This window comes from Panulirus ornatus, chromosome 38 (assembly GCF_036320965.1).
Source record: "Panulirus ornatus isolate Po-2019 chromosome 38, ASM3632096v1, whole genome shotgun sequence".
Taxonomy (NCBI): domain Eukaryota; kingdom Metazoa; phylum Arthropoda; class Malacostraca; order Decapoda; family Palinuridae; genus Panulirus; species Panulirus ornatus.
This window is the reverse complement of record NC_092261.1, coordinates 8,639,358-8,660,950: the sequence shown is the minus strand read 5'-3', so window position 1 is coordinate 8,660,950 and position 21,593 is coordinate 8,639,358. Positions and strand designations below refer to the sequence as shown.

Here is a 21,593-nt window from a genome sequence, read left to right as displayed (position 1 = left end):
ACCGCCCTAACTCTCCTACAAGTAATAGCGGCCTATTGAAAAGATCTTATGGGAATCCGGAGTCTACAAATCTCTCTAGTTAATGTCAGGTTATGAGTTAAAAACACTGCGCCAAAATCTACACTATAAAACAATATAAGGGACAATTTTTCCAGCGTTCTTATGCATGCAAGAGCTGAAAGTCGGACTTTATATTCAGATACAGATATCTCACTGGATACCATATATCATGAATTTTTTCATATAATGGGATGAACAAGTAAAAATTATTTTATACAGCCTCTTGTATGTCTAGGATAACCACAAGCACTTGACAAACAAACACTGTTGGTGTACTTGTTTTATTAAACTTCACACAAATATCTTCAGATGTGTTCATGAGAAATGCTTGAAACATACATGGAAAAACAGCTACAAAACAAGTTCAAAATAAGTATTAGTAAACTGATCAAACTGTAGCTCATTCACCTCTTTAGAAAAAAAAAATATTGCTAATATGGCATTCTTTGCTGGTCTTTTGCAGTGTAGACAGTAATGTGGTAATGGAGTCAATGGCTCACCATTTGTCTTGGATTATATATATATATATATATATATATATATATATATATATATATATATATATATATATATATATATATGTTTCACTATTTCATATGACATCATACCAATTATTTCATTGCTATGATTTTCCTTGTAGCATATCATATTCGTTTTTGCCTAAGGCTGCTACCGTGTGCTAAAAGCTACATCAGTCGCTTACCGTACATAAGAACTTTATGAAAATAAAAATAGATTCATGAATTACCCATAAAGACAATTTTTTTGCTCAGCCACAATGTATTGGGAATAATGAAACATCCATACAATTAGGTCATAGTACATAGTGATTACAGTTCCTACGATACCTTACAGTTCGCTTAGATAATAAATGTGATATGACCTACTTCTGCATCTAAGGGAGGGAAGTCAGTGAAGTATATTACTGTAACGTTTCAATATGAGACTACCCGTTGACTCTAAACTGAAATCTACAGGCGCGTTACATGCTGCAAGCACAAGTGAATGCCACATTTCGCCCATTTTGAAGATCCGATTCTGGTGATAAAATGTTTACTATCCTGAAATAATCATTTATAACCAATATGGATTTTGTCATCCACTACTGCTAGTAAGAGGCTGGACAAATTCTTGTGCGACTTGAAAAACACTTGCAAAGTGTCTAGGCCTGATAGCGAAACTTTATGATCTTATTACAAGGCTAAATTGGTAATAAACGTGATAGTGTGAAAAAGAAGTCCATTACTGGGTTATAATGAATAAATAATAATCGATAATTACACCAGATACCCATTTACTTGCCAACCCCAAGGGAGAGAGGATGGACACAGGAAACAGAAAGGCTGACGATTCTTCTCTGCATGAGTAGTGATTAAGAGGAAGAACTGGAGTGTCTGAGGAATGTGCGTGGTGAAGCCATTATCTACAGTGGTCTTTCACACTCGCAGATAGAGGTAGAAGGAAGTATATTTTGCGATCATATTGATATGGACAGTAAATTTACCCTGGGGTATGGATGCCTCTGCCTTTTAAGATAGCCCGTGGGGCTGTGGCGGACCCCAGTTCTGTAAAATCTATTGCTCACAAAAGATGCATGTATTCGCCTGATCCACCTTTGTAAATGCGAAGACTAAAGACAGTAAATATCTAAATATTTTCACAAGTTTACTAAAGGCATCGGCAGATACTGTACAATTACTGAGTTTTATTTTATTCACTGTAATAAATGTCATTATTAGCATTATGGAAAATAATGAAATATGAGACAGAAGAATGTCTCTGTTGTTTGTTACATCAGTCATTTCCAGTTTAGTCCGCCGTAACGTTTCTCCCTGCAAAATCAGAGAAGTTTTTATAAACAGTGACGTCTATCATTCAGGTATATTCATACACAAGAACCAACATAAAGCAAGACCTTTATGTCTACGAGTCAACAAAATCTTGTTTTTAGAATCTGGATGTTTTCTGAGAATTGTAATTCCTGGAATTTCGTAGTCCTTACTCAAGTTATACATTATACTTTTTTTTAAAAGCATATTTCCATTAATTGGTGTTCTTGTTACCCTACGTAATAATTTGCAGTACATACATAAATAAAAATGTTATACATTTACTGTATATACAAATCACCTGTTCGGTTGGTTATCATTGCAGTTTCTTTTAGTTATTTGTGATACGGTTACTGTTACTTGTAAAGGGAATTCAGTTTGAGAATCGTCCAGGCAGTTACAAATACTCAACAGGAATGCCAGGGAATATTCAGCATGGGTTGTAAGCACCCGACCAACACGCAAGTGAGGGCTCGAGTGCTATGCTGGACAACTAAGGAATGTTAAAGCATGGTTATGAGCGGAGCATTCTCGTAAGTGCATGCAGAACTGTTTAAGCAAGGGTATGAACATCCTACTAAAACACTGGAAACTGTTCAGGAAGCTCTATGAACACTCTACTAGAACCAAGAACGACCCAGGATAAGTCTTCAGCGTCGTACTGAAAGTGAGGACTTGCTAGACTCGGGTATGAACACCCTGCTAGATCACCGAAGATTGCTCAGGCAGGATCACCCTACATGAACACTGGAGGGTTGTCCAAACATGATTGGAAACGCCCCTACTAAAGGAGTGAGGAGTGCCATGGCAAGGTTGTGAGCACCCTGCTAATGACTAGGTCACAGTGGACAGCCCAGGCAGGGTTATGTGTATTTCGCTAGAAAACCGAAGACTGTCGCCTGGGTAGCTGACCAGCTGACTTGTGTTTACCCCACTGGCCGAACAGTCTGTGGTGTGAGGGCGTGGGGGTGGGTGGGGGTGTGGGTGAGGGTGTACCAGCTGGAGAGCCACCTCGGAACCAGCTGCGTGAACACTGACGTTCCCTGCGCAGAAAAACACAGAAAGTTTGAGTGATATTAATGATTTATATGAGAATCATTGAGGAAGAAACCCAAACACTCAAACGGCTGATGAGGCCGTTAGGGCACTCTCAAGCATTCCAGGGAAAAGTACAGAGTAACAATTCAAAGACGTTTTCTCAGTAACACATATACATTACTGTAAAAAGTCTGAGTTACTTTACTCAAACGTGAAGAAATTCTCTCTTACACTTATGGGATGACTCGGGCCCACAACAGTTTTGAGTGATGCTAATCTTAGGGAAATGCCTACAGACATAAACAAGCAAAGACAGAGGATTTAAATTCAGATGTTAGCTAAAGCGTGGAATGCACAGCGTGTTAGTAAAATGAGTTAGAAAGCAATTTGGCCAGGATATGAAGGAAGTTACCAACCATTTGGGTGACCCCAATTAAAGGAGTATTATCTGTGGTCATTACTTCAAGGTTCTAAAGCATACTGAGTGATACTTAGGGTAATCAGCCCTTCTTATGAAGTAGCAGGAAAGGCTTAGGGTAAAAAAGACTTATTTGGCAAACTGGAGGTTATTAGGTAAACTACATTTACCTCTACTCTGGAGGTAACTCTAGCATTTATCAATAACGAAAAGTCAGAGCCAGAATCCATTTCATACTCCAAATGTACAAATCACAAAGATCAAACCGCATTAAGTGCGATCTAAAGTCGACTATTCTCTCACGAAGGGTATTTTTCTTAATACATGTTATAATATCCTAAATTATGAATTGAAAGATCCTCCAGAGTACTTTCGTGACTGTGCAAGGTTGAAGTTTATATTACAGTAAATTTCGATTAGTCTGATGGCACGAGATCTGCAAGTCAAACATTATTATGTCAATATTGCTTTTTTAACGCACACACACACAAAAAAAAAAAAAATGGGCAAAACTAGTGTGGTTCCTAGTTCAAAACTCATCTTTGCTTTACCTTTTGACGCCATTAAAACTAAAGTACAATGACTGACATATCTGACGATTGACAGTGATAAGAACTACAGAGATACAAAGTAATAAAAAAACTAAAAAAAATGCAGTATAATAGAACGGTTTAAAGTCTCTCATTATCACTTAAATTCTTGGAGATTGCAACATTCCCTGAAACAAGAGAGATGGACCAACACTAAGACAGGAGTCAGAGGACGTACAGCCTGACGCCGGCCTCCACAGCCAGTTCGTTGAGGTGGGTGACGAAGGCCTGGGGTAGGGTGGCGGCGTTGGGCACCACGCGTCCGTTCGCCACCACACCCATCTGGGCTCGACCCTGGTATGATGCTACACACACTGATAATACTGCCAATAAGAGAAATAAAGACTTTAATATGTAATGTTAAACGACACTGTAATGAAATTTACTACCTGGCTTAGGTAAGGGTAAGAGTAGGACAAACGATTTCAGTACACTTAATTTAACAAGTAATTACAGCACATAATTTTTGTATAACGTTTGGTATACCATTATAGATTCACACCTAATAAATAGAACACACAAACTCAGGACCTCTTTCTAAAGGTTCCTGCATCCTAAGAATGCGATACTTCCGGAAAGTAGCAGGGAAATGTAGACTCCTTTGGAATGATAAGATCTAAGAGACTGTACTCTCAATGATACAGCCTCGCCAAAGATGATCTTTCACTTGTGGTGTACCCTACTGAAGGCGGAGCCCGGTAACACCAATATATATATATATATATATATATATATATATATATATATATATATATATATATATATATATATATATATTCTTTCTTTTCTTTCAAACTATTCGCCACTTCCCGCATTAGCGAGGTAGCATTAAGAACAGAGGACTGGCCCTTGAGGGAATACCCTCACCTGGCCCAATTCTCTGTTCCATCTTTTGGAAAAAAAAAAAAAAAAACGAGAGGGGAGGATTTCCAGCCCCCCGCTCCCTCCCCTTTTAGTCGCCTTCTACGACACGCAGGGAATACGTGGGAAGTATTCTTTCTCCCCTATCCCCAGGGATAATATATATATATATATATATATATATATATATATATATATATATATATATATATATATATATATATATATGAACATCTTGGACGTGTATAAATAGGTTTATAACTTTACATATATATCATGAAAGTACAGTGATATGCATCCGTCATAATTTTGTCCAATATGTTATTTTGTTTAATAAGGACAAAAACTATCGAAATTATACTGATCATCTGTCTTAACTGAGGCCACATTTTTTTATGGTATATTTTAGGATGGGTGTAAACTCTTCTTCAATCATTATAAGCACAAACTAATCACAGATTTTTGCGTCCGAGTGCACAACATATTAACAATATCTATTGAATTGACACTATACAAGCGATTTCCACATATTAGTTAATATTGGTTCGTTTAATAATATCATTTACCTATTGTGAAGTGTTACAAAGGAGAGCAGAGAAATTCTTCAGAGTAAGAACAGTCTGATAGCAGTACAAATCAGAGCAGTAGAGTTTCAAATGACAGAGGTAAACAGATGAGGGCAAAAACTTTGCAAGATACAGCTTTCATGATATTACACTGAGAAGAATAGTGAAGAATGGGAATAAATCTAGGGGCTTATGGGATGTCTGTTACTGGCCACAGTACGTATTGCTAAGTGGGAAGGAAGCTACACGAATAAAAAATAATGAAAGATACGTTTGAGGTATTTCTTATTGAATACCTAGGATGTCTCGAGTTCATGTGTTGAAAAAAAAAAAAGTGCATAGGGTAAAAGATGTACACCGGTTGTAAGAAATGAACTAGAAGAATTTTAGCTCACCAGCTCCATCAAGCGGAGGCCTCCAGTAAAAGATGTTGAGAAGGTCATGGCCCCAGACTGTGATGGGCTGAGAAGGTCCTGCCAGGTTCGACATCAGGACAGGGTAGCGTACTGACAATGCCCGGAATACTGAGCCAAGCAATGACTCTGGCAAGAAATACGCCACATTCCTCAAAAGCCACACTGATGCCAAGTAACGCTCAGGGTAGTCGCGGATCTTCTCCATAGATTCCCGTACTGCATGTAAGGCTGAAGATGAATCGGCAGCACCTGTAGGGAGAGCCAGGGTCACCAGACCAGGTGTTTGGGCCGTACCACGGCTTTCTGCCCACCGCTGTGAGTACACAGGAACAGTACAGCAAACTTCATCGGGTACAGGCAACCCCATTACTCGAAGATAGTCCCGCACAGAACCTGATGAGGCTGTCAACAGCACCTCACTCAGCGTGGCCCCTGTGGCACCACGCACGCCTCGCGCTGTGCTCAAGGGTACCGGGTCACTCCATGCCACAGCCACACCACCCTTGCGACCTAAACCTCGGGATGACAGTGTCCTCTGGCGCCGTCCAACCCAGCCCATGAGGGGCATTGCTCTTCGGACGCTCAGCGCCTCTTCCAGTACAAGGCGGGGCAACGATACAAAGGCACGCACCATCCAGTATATCTCTATCATGGCATCCACCATTATGCCAATCTCTTTTCTGGCACATACTTCACTGACCCATCGACAGAGGACATGTCCCCATAAATGAATTTTCCAAGGGAGTAAAAAGACCCACACAGCACATTGCAACCACAGCTTTACAACCCAGACTACACCAAAGAGGCATAAGTGGAAGACGGACCATGCATTCAAATACTTTTTCAACACATTCCATAGTAAATCAAAGTAATACTTAAATTTTCCCCACAGTACAATGAGAATAGTAAGGAAGACAGCCATGACTCGTGCAAGTGGTGCCGGAAGTTCTTCAGGTGCCAGCTTCTGGGTTGCCTGCAAAGTTTCTTCGATTAAAGTTAAGGTAGGCGCCACCAGGTTGGTCTGTTGTCTACACCACCACCGTCTACAGGCCTTGCTAGCTTTGACTGCTGTTGTCATGGCCAAGTTACAAGAGGCGTCAATAAATCGTCTGGTAGCAGCTGGAGCAGCTAGAAGGGTAAAACTTCTTGTGGCTGGGTAGCGCCAGGGGTCAGGGTACGCTGTTACCAGTATGTCTGGCAGTGACAGCCTGGAGGCCAATAGATGGTGTGCACGCGCCACCACCCAAGTGTCTCCGTCGTCACCGCCACCTACGTCGCACGCCGTTATCAACGTTACTTGCCATGGTGGCAAGTCCTCTGGTAGAGGCTGGCTGATCACCTCGCTCACATACTCCTGCAGGAAACACAAACATTTGAGCTATATGCTACCACAGAGTCGTATGGAGATGTGTTTGTGTATTGGGATATATTAGTCAACACTAATTTACGACCTGTTCTTTCTTATGTACTTAGAATTCTTATGTAACGGGTGAGAACATTATCTGCCAGCAGGCACTTGTGGATAAGATCTAATACTGCAACTTTACTTCATCCTAGCCCAACTACTCATTCTTAAGAACGACACCTGATATGTTCTGTTCATAAACCTAAATATGTAAACAAAGTTAAATCACCTCTATCTGTTCTTTATTCTTCATGAATTCTTTTTTTTTCAATGTCTAAAGTTAGACATTAGGTAACTTAACTAGTATCAACAATCACCAAATCCGTCACGGTCAATCGCTCCGGCATTGGATTCCATCACTCATTACGTTACATTAATCTTTTTTGTGAGAAAATGGTGACATATACCCTGATGCCAACTGTTTTATGCTTTCTTTTATGCATTAAAATCATCCCCACCATTTTATACCATTTCCTTGCGATCTGCATTGAACATGAATAAAAGCTTATATTTTTGTTCTTCGTTTACTAGTCCAAGTGTATGATTTTGCTTGTACCCTCTGCAACCTTGCTCTATAGAACCTTAAAGAAGTTGGCTTTCCATTATAAATGCCAACTGAAAACCTGTCTCTTCAATCAGAGAAAAAGTATCTGAAGGCCTGGATTAGGCAAGTACCTCATGCGATCACAAATACAAACACATGCACAAACATATATAGAGAGAACAATAGTGTAAAATTCTCTTTCCGTAACACTAAAATGGTAATCACACACACACCTTCGAAGTAATGATGTTAGACATTGGATAACAGGAAAATACTCTTCTGATTATAACATTCTAAAAATCGCAAAGAAAACCCAGTTTGTCTTATATATCGTAGAACCCACAACGGTTTTTGTTATTTAAAGCACAACTGCATCAGTAAAAATTATCGGATTCAGCTCTGTTTCAGATTCTACCCAGTTATCTCCATGTGTCCTATAATCCCGTGGGGAATGTCTTCCAGTTTCCCACAAAAGAACATAACGCAAGTTGCTATATTCTATTCAACCTTTAATAGGACACTGCACACTCAAGACTTACCTGGATGTTTCTTGATGTGACAAGGCGACCACGGTAGTGTAGCGGCGCTTGAGTGACGTGTTGGTTAATGTTGAACACCTCGTGTCTCATCCACACGTAATATCCCCCAACTTGTTCCAGCCGCCGCCGGAAATTTGGGTGTAGAAACTCTCCGCTTGCGTCTTGCCGGTCTACAACATCTTCCTGAAGAAATGCATCATGGATGGATTTTGTTGCTTTCAAGATCTATTACATTTTATGGAATATTGTTTACAAAGAGTAGCTTTTGGTTCTTCTTAATCAATGTTGCCATACCTAAGCTTCTGATAACATGAGTGGGATGAAGGAAGATCTTTGCAAGTGAAATAGTACATTTTTGTAGATGTGTAACAGTTCTACAAATCCTTTCAGCAGGTTGTACTGTAGTACAAGTACGCCTTTCTGACTGACAATTCACATTGCTCTAAAGGTCCTTTTACCCAGCGTTCTATCTCTAGCGATGCCAAGAACTATCTCAGTGTGGCTGCCGGGGGGTCTGGGACGTACCTTGATCTTGTTCCTGATGTAGGCCACGGGTGGGGTCCCAGAAAGACGCAAGAGGAGGGTCTCCACGCCCGGGTCGTTTGGTGTCTCCATGGCTGCCCGTACCGTTACTCCCGTCATCTCCTCCACGCCGTCCATGGCTTGCATAGCCCACATCTCCACTGCCGCCCGCCAAAACTTAATGCCTGCCAAGGGACAAAGGGTCAGGAAAATTCTCCTTTTACAGTGATACTTCAGAATACAAGGTGACAGACAAACAAGTCGATGAATATACCTTTTGACAAAAAAGTCACCAGAAAAACCACACATTAATAGTTTTTCAGATGAATATCGCTGTAATGAAACAGCAGAAAACCTTAATTATGTGTAAATGTAAAAGTAGTCCTGAACATGAAAGGTAATCTTATATATGAACACTATACATTCAAATGATCCTATGTCAGTGTTGCTGAAGTGCAGTTGTCACAAACACGCAATGTTGCTTGTGTTTAGAATTACAACCTACCCACAACAGTTGGGTTACGATACTCTTTACGAGCCTAGCACCTTACAAGGAGTCCTCGTTACCATATGATTTAAGGAAGCCGGAAACTGTAATGTTCTTGAAACACATGGGTCCTACACTGCTTCTATCGATGTACCTAGATAGATGCTCGGAATAATAAAGCATTGGCATTTTCAAGCAAAGTGTAGGGTACTTACCCGTGTAGAGGAGGAAAAGGATGGGCAACACGCACAGGAAGGCCATGAAGGACGCGATGGTCGTGGCAAACTTGAGGAGTGACAAGCGTGCCTCCAGGATGCGGGCAACATGGACAGTCTGCCCCCAAGCCCGCAGAGCCCAATCCCAGCGATGCCCATCTCGCCTGTAGGTGGAGGCACGTCGGTATTTCCTGAAGTAAGAAAAAAGGGCAATGGTCATACGACAAGCAAAGGATGTAAGATTCGGCGACTGTCTAAGGTTCGAAGCGCAATATAAAGACAATTTCAGGCGGTAAACAAACGCTGTGGATATAAAGATAAGGTTAAGGTGTAGAGAAGACTAGTCGATCATAAGTGTGTACAAGTAATGGAACTGAATCAGACAATATGTAAAAGACTAAGAAAAGAATGAGGGTCTGAGTCCAGTCTTGAAAAGGATTAAAGTACTTACAACAGAAGTGAACAATCTATGGCTACACTATAATTGGTAGCTATCTATGTATCTATCAATATCAGATACATTTTTTATCACTATCCAAAATAATGCGCCTGGCGAGCTTAATCAAGCGTTCCTGTCGATAACCAGGTTCAGACGTCGTATGACCTGACGCCCCAGAGTCAGCAAAACACTCCCTCGCTCATGATTGGTCTCATCCACTTATCGTTCTTTCACCATCTGTTCACACACACACACACACACACACACACACAAAGGATAGAAGACGAATTTGCCCATCATGGAAAAGAGTGAGGGGTAACCTGATTACAAATTTCAACAATTCCTTGCTCGTTCTCAGCACTGAAATAAGAAAGTACAATTTATCATAAATATGTTTTGATGGATCGTTTTTGCGTATACCTTCGACAACAGGTCACTAAAGGCTGTACACGCGCAGATTTTAAGTCTCGCCAGAACACGCAGTAACCGTATTGAAATATACGTGAAGACCACGCCGGCACACACTGTCCCTTTAGACAAATACTTAACCCGATGCAGAGTCAGCGATCACAGCTGCACGGCGTTATCCCTCACAAAACTCTTATCATATAAAAGAAGCTAAGAGTCTACTGTAATGCGCTAGTCAAAACAAAGTTGAGTGCCTGAGATAAGAGAGCAGCCAGCCTTGTTACAATATGGCGTATCAGTGAAGTGTCAAGAAACCTTCGTTTTTCTTTTCGTGGCATCAACACAAAGGATCAAGGACATTTCTGTGCTTGGTCATGGGATGACTGGCGTCACTGACCGGTGATAGTGAGCCTGTTCAACCTGGTATGGAAGTATAAGCGGGCAGCTTCAGGCTTATATAGTGGTTCTCGAGATTTCGTAAGATGAGACCATGGAACACCATTAGTCTTACTTCATGACAGGAAACAGAAATATCATTCTCCCCGTACAGCAGCTAACTGACATGTGAGTATCGGCCATTTTACCGGCCTAGTATAGCGACCGTCGACGGGGAAAACACCGCAACAGATGCTACGTCAAGCGCTGAAGTTTATTTTGCAAGCTTACTAACATCGGACAACCGATGAAGCATGCAATGTTTGTGGTGACGTCAGATGTTGATGGGGTGGCGAGACGAGTGCCGCCAGAGTGTGGAGCCGAGGATACGTTCCAAAGGGGAAGACAAATCAGTTCTCGAGCCTCTGATACTACAGATAAGCGACAGACATCGACCTCTATGACAATGACTGAACTTTATTCTGATAAGTAGAGTTCAGGGGAGGAAAGGAAGTGGGCAGATTAAGAGAGGGTGAACGTGTCTTGAGGCCGTATGTGTGAGTGGTTAGCATATATATATATATATATATATATATATATATATATATATATATATATATATATATATAACTAACAGGTGATCTCGAATGTTGTTATTTAGCGAATGCTAAGGTGCTGTGCCTCGGAGGTCTCTGACGCACACACACACACACCGTGGTGTGGCGTAGTGGTTAAGAGTTACTGACCGTGAGCCAGCATGGGCCAGTCCATGGTCGGATCCACATGGGCTTCAATTCTGGACGTGGCAGTCGGCCTACACCCAACCCATTGCGTACCCCCTAGTTTAGTACATTACCCTTTATATGGGTACTGCGAGAGTCAGCAGTTTGTGACAGATGCACGTAAGTAACGTTGAGATAGGGTCGTCTGTGGTGGGGTGAGGGGTAAGCAGAGTTGATGGGGTTAGGGGTACGCAAATTGGTGGTTGGGTTAAGTGGTGGGCAGGGTTGGTGATGGGATTTGGAATGGGTACCATTCCTCTGAACCAAACTCCCAGCACTATGCCTTTCGATATCTTGTTTACGTCCCTGATAAAACGAATAAATAATCCTCGAGATAAAGTTGGACGAGTTGTTTTTTTGTATTCACGTAACATGTCCTTTACGATAGTAAGTGTACTTCACGGCAGATACTCATGCAGACACTATCTATACGTAAAATACTGATAATTAATATAATACTGCATCATCTTGTTGGTCCGACAAGCTGTGTGCCTATTGCCCGATGACTGGAAAAGTTGTGTAAACAACTTCATAATTACTCACTTGGTTATCGGTAATAATGCGTTATCTGGGACTATGTAGATTATTAGGTCTTCTGGTAAACAGATAACTATATAGAGCTGGAATTATTATACACTAACACATACGTAAATAGGAGTAATGACATGGTCCATATATAAGAGGTTAAGGGACTAGTCAACATGGGGGTGAAACCTCGCAACACACACACACACACACATATATATATATATATATATATATATATATATATATATATATATATATATATATATATATATATATATTGTATCTGTTCGCTGATTCCCCGCTTTTACGAATAGCGCAAGAAACCACCTAGCAGTTTTTGTTCACATTAACTCTCCAGCTGTCATGTATACCGCACCGAAACTAGAACCCGCCATCTACAGCCAAACCCAGATGTCAGTTCCGTGATCTACCCTGACCGCTCCAATACAAAGATATATAGTAATAGGACGAAGGCCAAACAACAAACTGTTTCAGATAAGAAATTGTAACTTTTCCTTTCCAGTTTTCAGACACGTACAATAAATTTGTGTAGTTATGGGTAACGAAAAAAATGGTGGGACATTTGATAGTTATATACAAAAAGCAATGTTCTGCTGACTGTCAGGCCAAATGCCATCCACAGACAGACATTTACACAAATATAAATCAACAATAATCATATTTAAAAAGTATTTCTTATATGCCATAAAAATGACGTTGTATAACTCCTCTTACAACTGATTCTATTCGTCGATAACATCTAATCATCACAATGATGTCATCAGATTAGATGATGTATGAACCCTGACACTTTAGGGTACATCCGACACAGTGATGTATAGCTAAAACGGGGGTGTGCGCGGTAGACTGGTACACTGAGATGGCGGTGTACACCTGAGATTGTGTTGCACGCCTAAGACGGTGGACACCTCTGTCGGTAGTTTATCGTCCAGGCGCAAGGAAAGGGTGAACAGCTAAGTTCGCTGTGGGCAGACTGCTGCGCCCAGGATTCGAACCTGGCTGGGCTCGTGCGTGGATCATGATCAACGACGATAACTACTAACCATGGTATTGTGGTTTGTTTGCCTGACTTTCTTTTTATCTATATCTTTTGGGGGATTATACCTGAGACGGTGGTGTACCCCAGACACTCGAGACGGTGGTGAAGTGAGCTGGGGTGAGGTGGGGGTCGGCGGTGCCTCGAAACGGGTGGGGTCACATCCTGTGATGTAACCTGACCAACCACCAGCTAACCTCAGTAACCTCAACTCATCTGTCTCCCCACTTTCCTTACCCTGGCTGTCTTATCTACGTTCATAACCACCAGTTAACCTCCTACCCCAACCTTTAATCACAACTTCTGCGGTCCAGATGACCTCTACCACACCGCGTCTGATCACAATTAACTTCTCGATTCGCGGTCAGTCTACCCTGGCTAAGCTATTAACCTTCCCGCTTGACACCCAAGCACTCCCTGACTAGGCTACTAACCTTCCCGCCTGACACCCAAGCACTTCATCCCATTTGGAATAACGATCTTGCCTTCTCGCCTGACACCTAAGCACCTCATCCTATTTGGGATAAGTACCGTTGTTTATTGTAATATCTTAGTATTATCTACATCTTACCTAGAAATCTATTGTTAGGATAAATACCTATGAATAACTACCAAGTGTAGCGCATTTGGATAATAAACTTGGTACAGTAGGCAGCTACTTTTTTATAGGATGAAGTGTGCTGAAGATATTTCAAACTGCAGTAGTTTTAATCTTACGATTGCTTCGGAAGGTGATATGATGAAATTCTCTAGTTAATGCCACTTTTAATGATTTTATGAGTAACAGTATTACGAGCGTTCAATAAATACATGCTGCAATCAGTTGGAATTAAGAGAAACATCAGGAGTTATACAATGGGCCGTGGCTTGTGCACCAGACCACCAAGCTCGAGTCAGGGTGCTGCCTCTCATATACCACAAACTTTCTAGGCTTGCCAAATAATGTTATCCAAGACTTCAGAAGTCACTGATAAAAACGATCGACTTCCTTTCATATCTGAAAATTTTGTCGGAACATTGTGCATGAGACAACTTTGCCACAGGCTTACAACACTCTCCGTATTGTATAACCAGGCTATCATAATGAACACTGGTACAGCCTACAACATTATGAAACTAAACCATTTACGCAGATGCAATTATGGATGTATAATGGGAATGCTTCATGTACAGTGGTAATGTGAGGAAGAACGAGAAATATTGGATAATTTGAAGATCTACCACTTGTGGGCTTACTCAACCCCTAGCTATCATATCTTTTACGGTGATATGTAGCAGCGAGGGCAAATGTTTGTTAGGCCTCAACAGGCTCTAGATTTCTCAAGAACGGCTGAACGGCCCTTGAGTATGATAGCGCGACTTTTCCATCAAGATTCAGATCAAAGTCCTGGTCATCATATCCAAGGGTTACGACGACGTACCCAAGGGTCGTACCTTTGTTCTCAAAGGCTGTACCTACGTGTTATAGTAGAAATAGGCGAGCCTCGATTCACTGAGCATAGACTTTACGTGCATTATTGGCAAGGCAAATATATTTACGAATTAAGCATGTTTGAATGTGAACAATAGTATCATCGCTTTTATATGGTGTCTCTGGTGTAATGAATAGATACAAACTTTTCAATTAGATATCAATATTTTCTCTCACGATTGCAGTAAATACATCACCTTATCCTGAGTTCTTGTGGTGTTTGACATTATTCTCGGGTCATCTTTACTTCAAGTGAATCTTTTGAAAGATTGTTTGTAATTACATGAAAATAAATACTCGTCGATTCTCAACAGACATAAAACGTTTATAAGTCATTTTGATAATTAACACTCATGAACATCTATTTAGAACTGATGCATACAGCCCAAACTAAATTCGATCCAATCCTGTTATATGCCAGTGGGCCTTGAGAGTGGCACCCTTAGCTGTCGAGCCTTTATAACGTTATCACAGAATATATAACACATGATTTATGAAGAGCGAAAAATATGATTGTGGTGATTATATCCGGTGGTGAATTATTTATGAGTACCTTATATATTAGCCCTCTAGTTAACCGACAATTTTGGAAGGCCTCCAAATCCCATTTCTAATCTTGTCGCACACTACAGTGGTGTGAGATACCTCTGCCTCGGTAAAAAGATACTTGCCCTACATCTTGTACCTTGATCGTCAAGTCGGATATACCGTGCAAGACCAGGCACAAATTTTGATATTACTCTTCTCTGATATATATAATTTTCAGGCTGAAACTATGATGATGATGATAATAATAATAATAATAATAATAATAATAATAATAATAATAATAATATTGCTATCATTATTATTATCATTCTATATTTCTTTTTACCATTATACATCATTTCCCTTATCTATATTATCAAAACTCCTTAGAATTATCGACCAAATGATAAATAACATAGTAATTATTTTTACTATCGCCAGCATAAATAGACTTATCAGTCGAGATGTTCAAGAACAGCATGAAGTGATCAACATGAGAGCAGACACCTAACAGCGACACAGGTGGAATGAACAATGAACAGCAGCAGCAGTTGTTACACAACCCACAAGTAAAAATAAAGACAAGCATACGTACTCCATTTTCTACACGCGTCTTAGGAAGCCTGCTGGGCGAGGTGGCGACTTGTGTGAATGTTTAAGTCGAGCTCTGTGTACCAGTTTCTTCATGCTACAGACCTTCGACAGTATACTTCATCCAGAATAATGACAAGTATACTGTGCTTAAGCTAAAGTGGTTTAATTGTACTAGAAGAATGGGACACTTTCAGCAAGATTCGTCGAGAATGAATGATACAAAATTTGTGATTTATGTGAATAATGCACAGTGATATTGTTCATTTGCTTTTAGTATGGAAATAATTAGATAATAACAAAGGCTTTTAAAGTGAAGGGTTCACATATTTGCAAACAAAGGCAAGGACATTTAGACAAAAATGATGACAATTAACAAATGTTATTCAACATTTTCATTTGAAATAGAACTAAATTGTGATACTAATGTGGCATACGAACTCTGAAGTCTTTTTAGCCAATGACAAAGACAATTGCAATCATTGACGGGGATTTCTCGTTCACGTATAGAAACATTTAACTACATTACCTTCTCTTAAATCAGCCGTGCATAAAGTCGGGAAATTACACTCAGAACTCTAAATGTTCAGCTTTTCAAAATACCCGAGAGTACTGACGTGATGCCAACTGAAGACTACTCACACGACGTGCATGGTGTACGGCCGTTCGGTGTTTTGTCTGTCCTCCACGAGCGGTCAAGCTCATAACCTGACGCAACTTTCCTCGATTCTCATGGCGTCTGCCACCTTCGTCACAAATCAGTTATCCAATGCCCTTTCTTGTCTATTGAAGAAACGCTGAAAGACCACAGGAATTCAGTGCATTCTCTTCCGCAGATATGATGGGCTTATATACATTTTTTTTTTCGTACGTCTTCACCGACTACTTGTTTGAAAATGTTGTTAGCCTCGTTTGTTCTGCTGGAGCACATGTGAATGAAGACGTTACTCCTTGGTCGATAAGGTGGTATGGTAGGTCGACGACACAGCATGCACAAGATTAACCAACACCAGGACTGTCGAACAAAACGAAAAAAAATTTCATTATGCTGCCGTAGGGGTCACGGGGTTAAACTAATGTCTTTAGAGTGTTTGGTCGTCTTCAGTATGGGATTTCTTATCCACTGTCACTGCCATCCGCCCAATGGATAGAAACGGCTTGTGACTATTGAGCGGACGTGCCGATGACTCGGATACCTTTCCTCGGCTGCTGGTCAAGTCCCACTGCGACTCTTACCTTCCCGATCCGTCTCCCCCAAGCCCCAGGCGCGGTGAACATTCCCCACCCTCACAAGTTATCAGTAGCTGACCACTGGACACCTCCCCGCCGCCTGATAATGAAATAATCGCACGTTAGCCTGATGCAGAGTCAACAGAGTTTCGTAAGAACACTTACGTAAGATGTAGTCAAGACCTGCTATAGTTGTCATAGAAACACTAATCTCACACGTTTTATCGACATTAAGAGCAAATTATTCCTTTCTTTCGAAAACGTAACTATAAATCTGTATTTAGATATGTTTAACCATCTCCCGTTCAGATTCTCTTACTACACATTTTCCATCTGTTTACCTGCTTAAATATTTTCATATAAAAAAGATCACCGAGTGTTAACACTAGCATCAAAGTCGGGGTCATTAGGTCATCTAATAACGACAGACCTGCATCTTTAAAGATAGATTGTGGGGTCGGTTAAATAATTAAGAAAGTTGAGTTCCACAGTCTACCTGAAGAACAAAGGAAACAAACGTCAACCAAATCAGTCAAATTTCGAGTTACCCACATACATCTGTGGAACGCAGTGCCTACCGAGTGTTCCTTTGTCTAGTCAGTGGAGGTATTCAAGCAGTCAGCTCCATACAAATTTTTCTGTTTCTCTAATTCTTCTCACTCATTCTTCAAAGACGACAAACACCTGATTCACACAGCCTATGTCACTCCTAAAACAACACTCTTCCTTCCAAGTCTGATGCTCTGAGCTTTCAACTACCCGCTCAATCACCACTCGACTATACAGTTTACCCGGTACACTCAAATAATAGTATCTATGTAATTCGAATACTCGTCTTTTTTACCCTTTCCTTTATACACTGGCACTATGCATGCATTCCAGCAATCCTAATACACTTCACCATGACCCATACAAACACTGAAAATCGTAAGCCGTCAATAACACCGTCACCCCCTTTCTTAAGAAATTCAGTTGCAACACTATTGATTTACTCCAGCCGCCTTACCACACTTCGTTTTACACAAGACTTTCACCGCCTCTTCCCTTTTCACCAAACCACTTGCCACGACTCTCACTTCACATACCTTCCCGACCCAAACATCTTACATCTGCGACCCTAATCATCAAACATATTCAACAATCCTACAGAGTGCTCAATCCATATCCTCTTCAGGTCATCACTGCCTGCTATCACTTCCCCTTTTGTCCCCTTCACAGATGTTCCCATCTGTTCTCTTACTATTAACCTCCGACAAATCTTTAAGTCTGCTGATATTCCCCCCCCCCCCCTCTTTTGCCCTCTTTTTTCAGCCGGTGTTCCTTCTTGACCTCCTGCCGCTTTCTCTTGCACATCTCCCACTTGCATGCACTTTTCCCCCATGAAGTACCCCCCGTACACCTCTCATCCATTTTTTCAGGCAATTTTAGTTCATTATCCCACCATTCATACCCCCTTCTCACATGCCCACCTCCCACATACCATTCTTCTCTCTCATATGTCATCACTACTTGCCTCAATACCTCCTATTCCTCACCCTCTCCTCTGGTTTCGTTCTTGACATTCTATAATCAATCTTTCCTGGTCTTTCTTGACACAAGTTTTATGTCACTATATAAGAAATATTTAGAGTACAACATAAATAATCTTCAGACTAAAATTAAAGTTGTTAAAGCTTTAAATACACTATAAATATTATAAAACGTCACATTCACATTTGCAAAAGCAAAGCCTAGAGACGCCAAGAATCCTACACTCACTAACCCGTGCATTAATATAAATCATGAAATGTGTTACAAAAGTAGGCTGAAAAAGGACATAAAATGATGCATAAATTGCCATATACATAATAAACTATGAGCGTCTAGCGTTCATGGATCTACATGGTAAAGCAAAGGTGGCAAATGAGAAAGTATTCTGTAATCTGTAGCGACGTGCACTGAATAATACAAATAGAGAATGGCTGGTTCCCCACACACCTAAGAGGTAGGTCATAAGGCCCAGATACCCTTTTTGATTTTTGACCGTAAGATGTCCCTATACAGTGATCTAATAAGCATTACCTAAATCTACTGGAAAAATGTATAAATAAGTATCGAAAATAACACGAGAAAAACAAAATGTAAATAATGGACTAAAAACGGTGGTGGGTATGTTGTGTCACTGTGGCAGCAAACACCGCCCAGTGGGCACTGCAGCTGCCAGAAGAACTGAAAAAGTATTGGACAGATTAGAGATAGGCTTTTACCTTGGCATGCAATACATACATAAATTATGAAATATGAAACATCGGTAATCTGTCAGCTCGATACTACACCATAACCAACTCCAGATACTTAAGTCTTGATTCGGGCCAGCTGTAAACTGAGCCAGTCGATCTCTCTACCACACAACCAGCCAAATGAAAAGCAGCGAAGTATATACTCTGAAACGAATCTCCAGAACCGAACCGATGAATCACTTTCTACCATCAATACAATCTTGGATATAGCGAGAGTGGTCTGAAGCTTCGCTGTTTCGATTGGCTAAACTTGAAGTTTTGGACAGCAGTGGGCTTAAACGACAGAATAGTCAACTCTAATCAATATCCTTGCTGACAATAGTTATGGGTGCATACCTAAGGAATAACCTACTGGTTTCCGTTTGAGTTTGGTTCTGACCCTGCTATGAACTTCGGCAGCTTACTGGTAGTATGCCAAAGACTATAAACGTTTATAGTCTTTGGTAGTATATATATATATATATATATATATATATATATATATATATATATATATATATATATATATATATATATATATATATATATATTGGAAAGGATCACAATTTTGCGCGTGATCAAGATATTCCTGTGAGTCCACGGGGAACATGAAACACTATAAGTTCCTAAGTGTACTTTCGTGTAATAATCACATCATCAGGGGAGACACAAAAGAGAAATATAACAGTCAGTTGATATACATCGAAGAGACGAAGCTAGGACGCCATTTGGTAAACATGCGATTGTCGTCGCATGCTCACCAAATGGCGTCCTAGCTTCGTCTCTTCGATATATATCAACTGACTGTTATATTTCTTTCTTGTCTCCCCTGATGATGTGAATATTACACGAAAGTGCACCTGGGAACTTTTCGTGTTTCATTTTCACCGTGGACTCATAGGAATATCTTGATCACGGGCAAAATTGTGATCCTTTCCAATATATATATATATATATATATATATATATATATATATATATATATATACTATATACTTTATGACTCAGTTCAACCAAATTCCCAACATATTTTCCAGCATATTCAGATCATGTTCTTTCCGATCTTGGGTAGCTAGTCCTAGATAACATTGTGAGTACAAGTCTCAAACACATTTTTCTTCCTTTAATTTGACTACTAAGATCACGATCATTTAAGGCTCAAAATCGGCTCCATAATAGATCTGCTTCCGACAACTTTCCAGAGCAACTCCACAAACCAGCGATCTTAATAAACCTTAACCCGTTCACAAGTTCCATACCAACACTCAATATACACGCCCAATTAAAGTCGCAATACCAATGACGATATACATTACTTTTCTTTGCGTTCGTCAAATTTAAAACTGTTCCTCTGCTTGCACAAGCTTTCTAATTCAGACTAGCAATTATACAAAGATCAACAGACATATGACTAAAGTACCTAAGCTCTGCACCCACAATTAATAATGCCAAGTAAATCAGACTCTTGCTTAGCAAATCCTAACTATTCTTCATAAGTATATATAATACATATATATATATATATATATATATATATATATATATATATATATATATATATATATATATATATATCACGTTAACAATGGGTTTAAAGTGTGTCGGCTGGTTGTTTATTTAGTTGCAAGAAATGCGTTAGCAAAAAGGACCTTGGGGTATTCATAGTGTTTAGAACTAGCATTATTGTTTTGGGCCTGAAGACGATTAATAATGTGCTCGATATATATATATATATATATATATATATATATATATATATATATATATATATATATATATATATATATATATATATGAGTGTTCTGAGATTAACCGTAGCAAAGTCGCATCAAGGATTTATTCCTGAAAACGAGAGCTGTTTCCCTAAAGAAATTAGCCTTTTCTTTTTCTGCTCAAGTTGTTGCCAACCGTAAATATACACCATCATATTGTTCACAGCATATCTCAAGGAATACATGTTCTTGGTCCGAATCGTTTGGGTTAGATGTTGCCTGATGAACAGTGTGAGTTGCAAGTACGATCAAGAATTTTCTCCTATCTTTATTTGACTACTAAAAGATACGATAATAAAGGTTAAGAAGGGATATATATAGATCCAGTGTGTTCTCTGAGACATAAACTTTCCGAAGCAAACTCACCAAAACATAGCGTCTTAGGATAAACCAATAAAACAGCGGTCACACGAGAAGGCTACCATTACCAACACTAAATATAACTGCCCAATTAAAGTCAGCAATACGCAAGGACGAATGCATACATGGATGTTTTTCTGCGCTTAACTACGTCAGTAATTTTTGTTCTTTTGATGCCAACAAACGACATTTCTAACTTCATTGACTAGCAAATTATAAAAGAATTCAACGGACATATGATAATAAAGACCTACAGCTGGCACAAGTAATAAATGAAGTAAATCAAATAACTTTCCAGCAAATT

General features: G+C 39.9%; 1 protein-coding gene across 2 annotated transcripts; it reads right to left on the bottom strand.

Annotated features, from left to right (window-relative positions):
• Positions 1-573: 573 nt before the first annotated feature.
• LOC139760879 (uncharacterized) lies at positions 574-19,181 on the bottom strand. Of its 2 annotated transcripts, none has more exons than XM_071684612.1 (7): positions 19,165-19,181; positions 9,491-9,681; positions 8,792-8,973; positions 8,267-8,449; positions 5,758-7,132; positions 4,114-4,258; positions 574-2,932 (listed from the first exon to the last, which is right to left on the bottom strand). In XM_071684612.1, coding segments are annotated over exons 1-7 (2,244 nt in total). In that variant the 5' UTR covers positions 19,167-19,181; the 3' UTR covers positions 574-2,766. The 2 variants fall into 2 exon arrangements, with proteins under 2 accessions (XP_071540713.1, XP_071540712.1); XM_071684611.1 differs by lacking the exon at positions 19,165-19,181 and adding an exon at positions 16,312-16,899.
• Between the last annotated feature and the right edge of the window lie 2,412 nt (positions 19,182-21,593).

What these genes read in the sequence shown, in the direction of transcription:
- LOC139760879 (XM_071684611.1), bottom strand. An exon ending in TCACATCAAGAAACATCCAG is followed by an intron (nt 7,133 to 8,266) that starts GTAAGTCTTGAG and finishes TGTTTCCTGCAG; the next exon opens with GAGTATGTGAGCGAGGTGAT. An exon ending in GTGGAGGCCGGCGTCAGGCT is followed by an intron (nt 2,933 to 4,113) that starts GTACGTCCTCTG and finishes TTTTCTGCGCAG; the next exon opens with GGAACGTCAGTGTTCACGCA.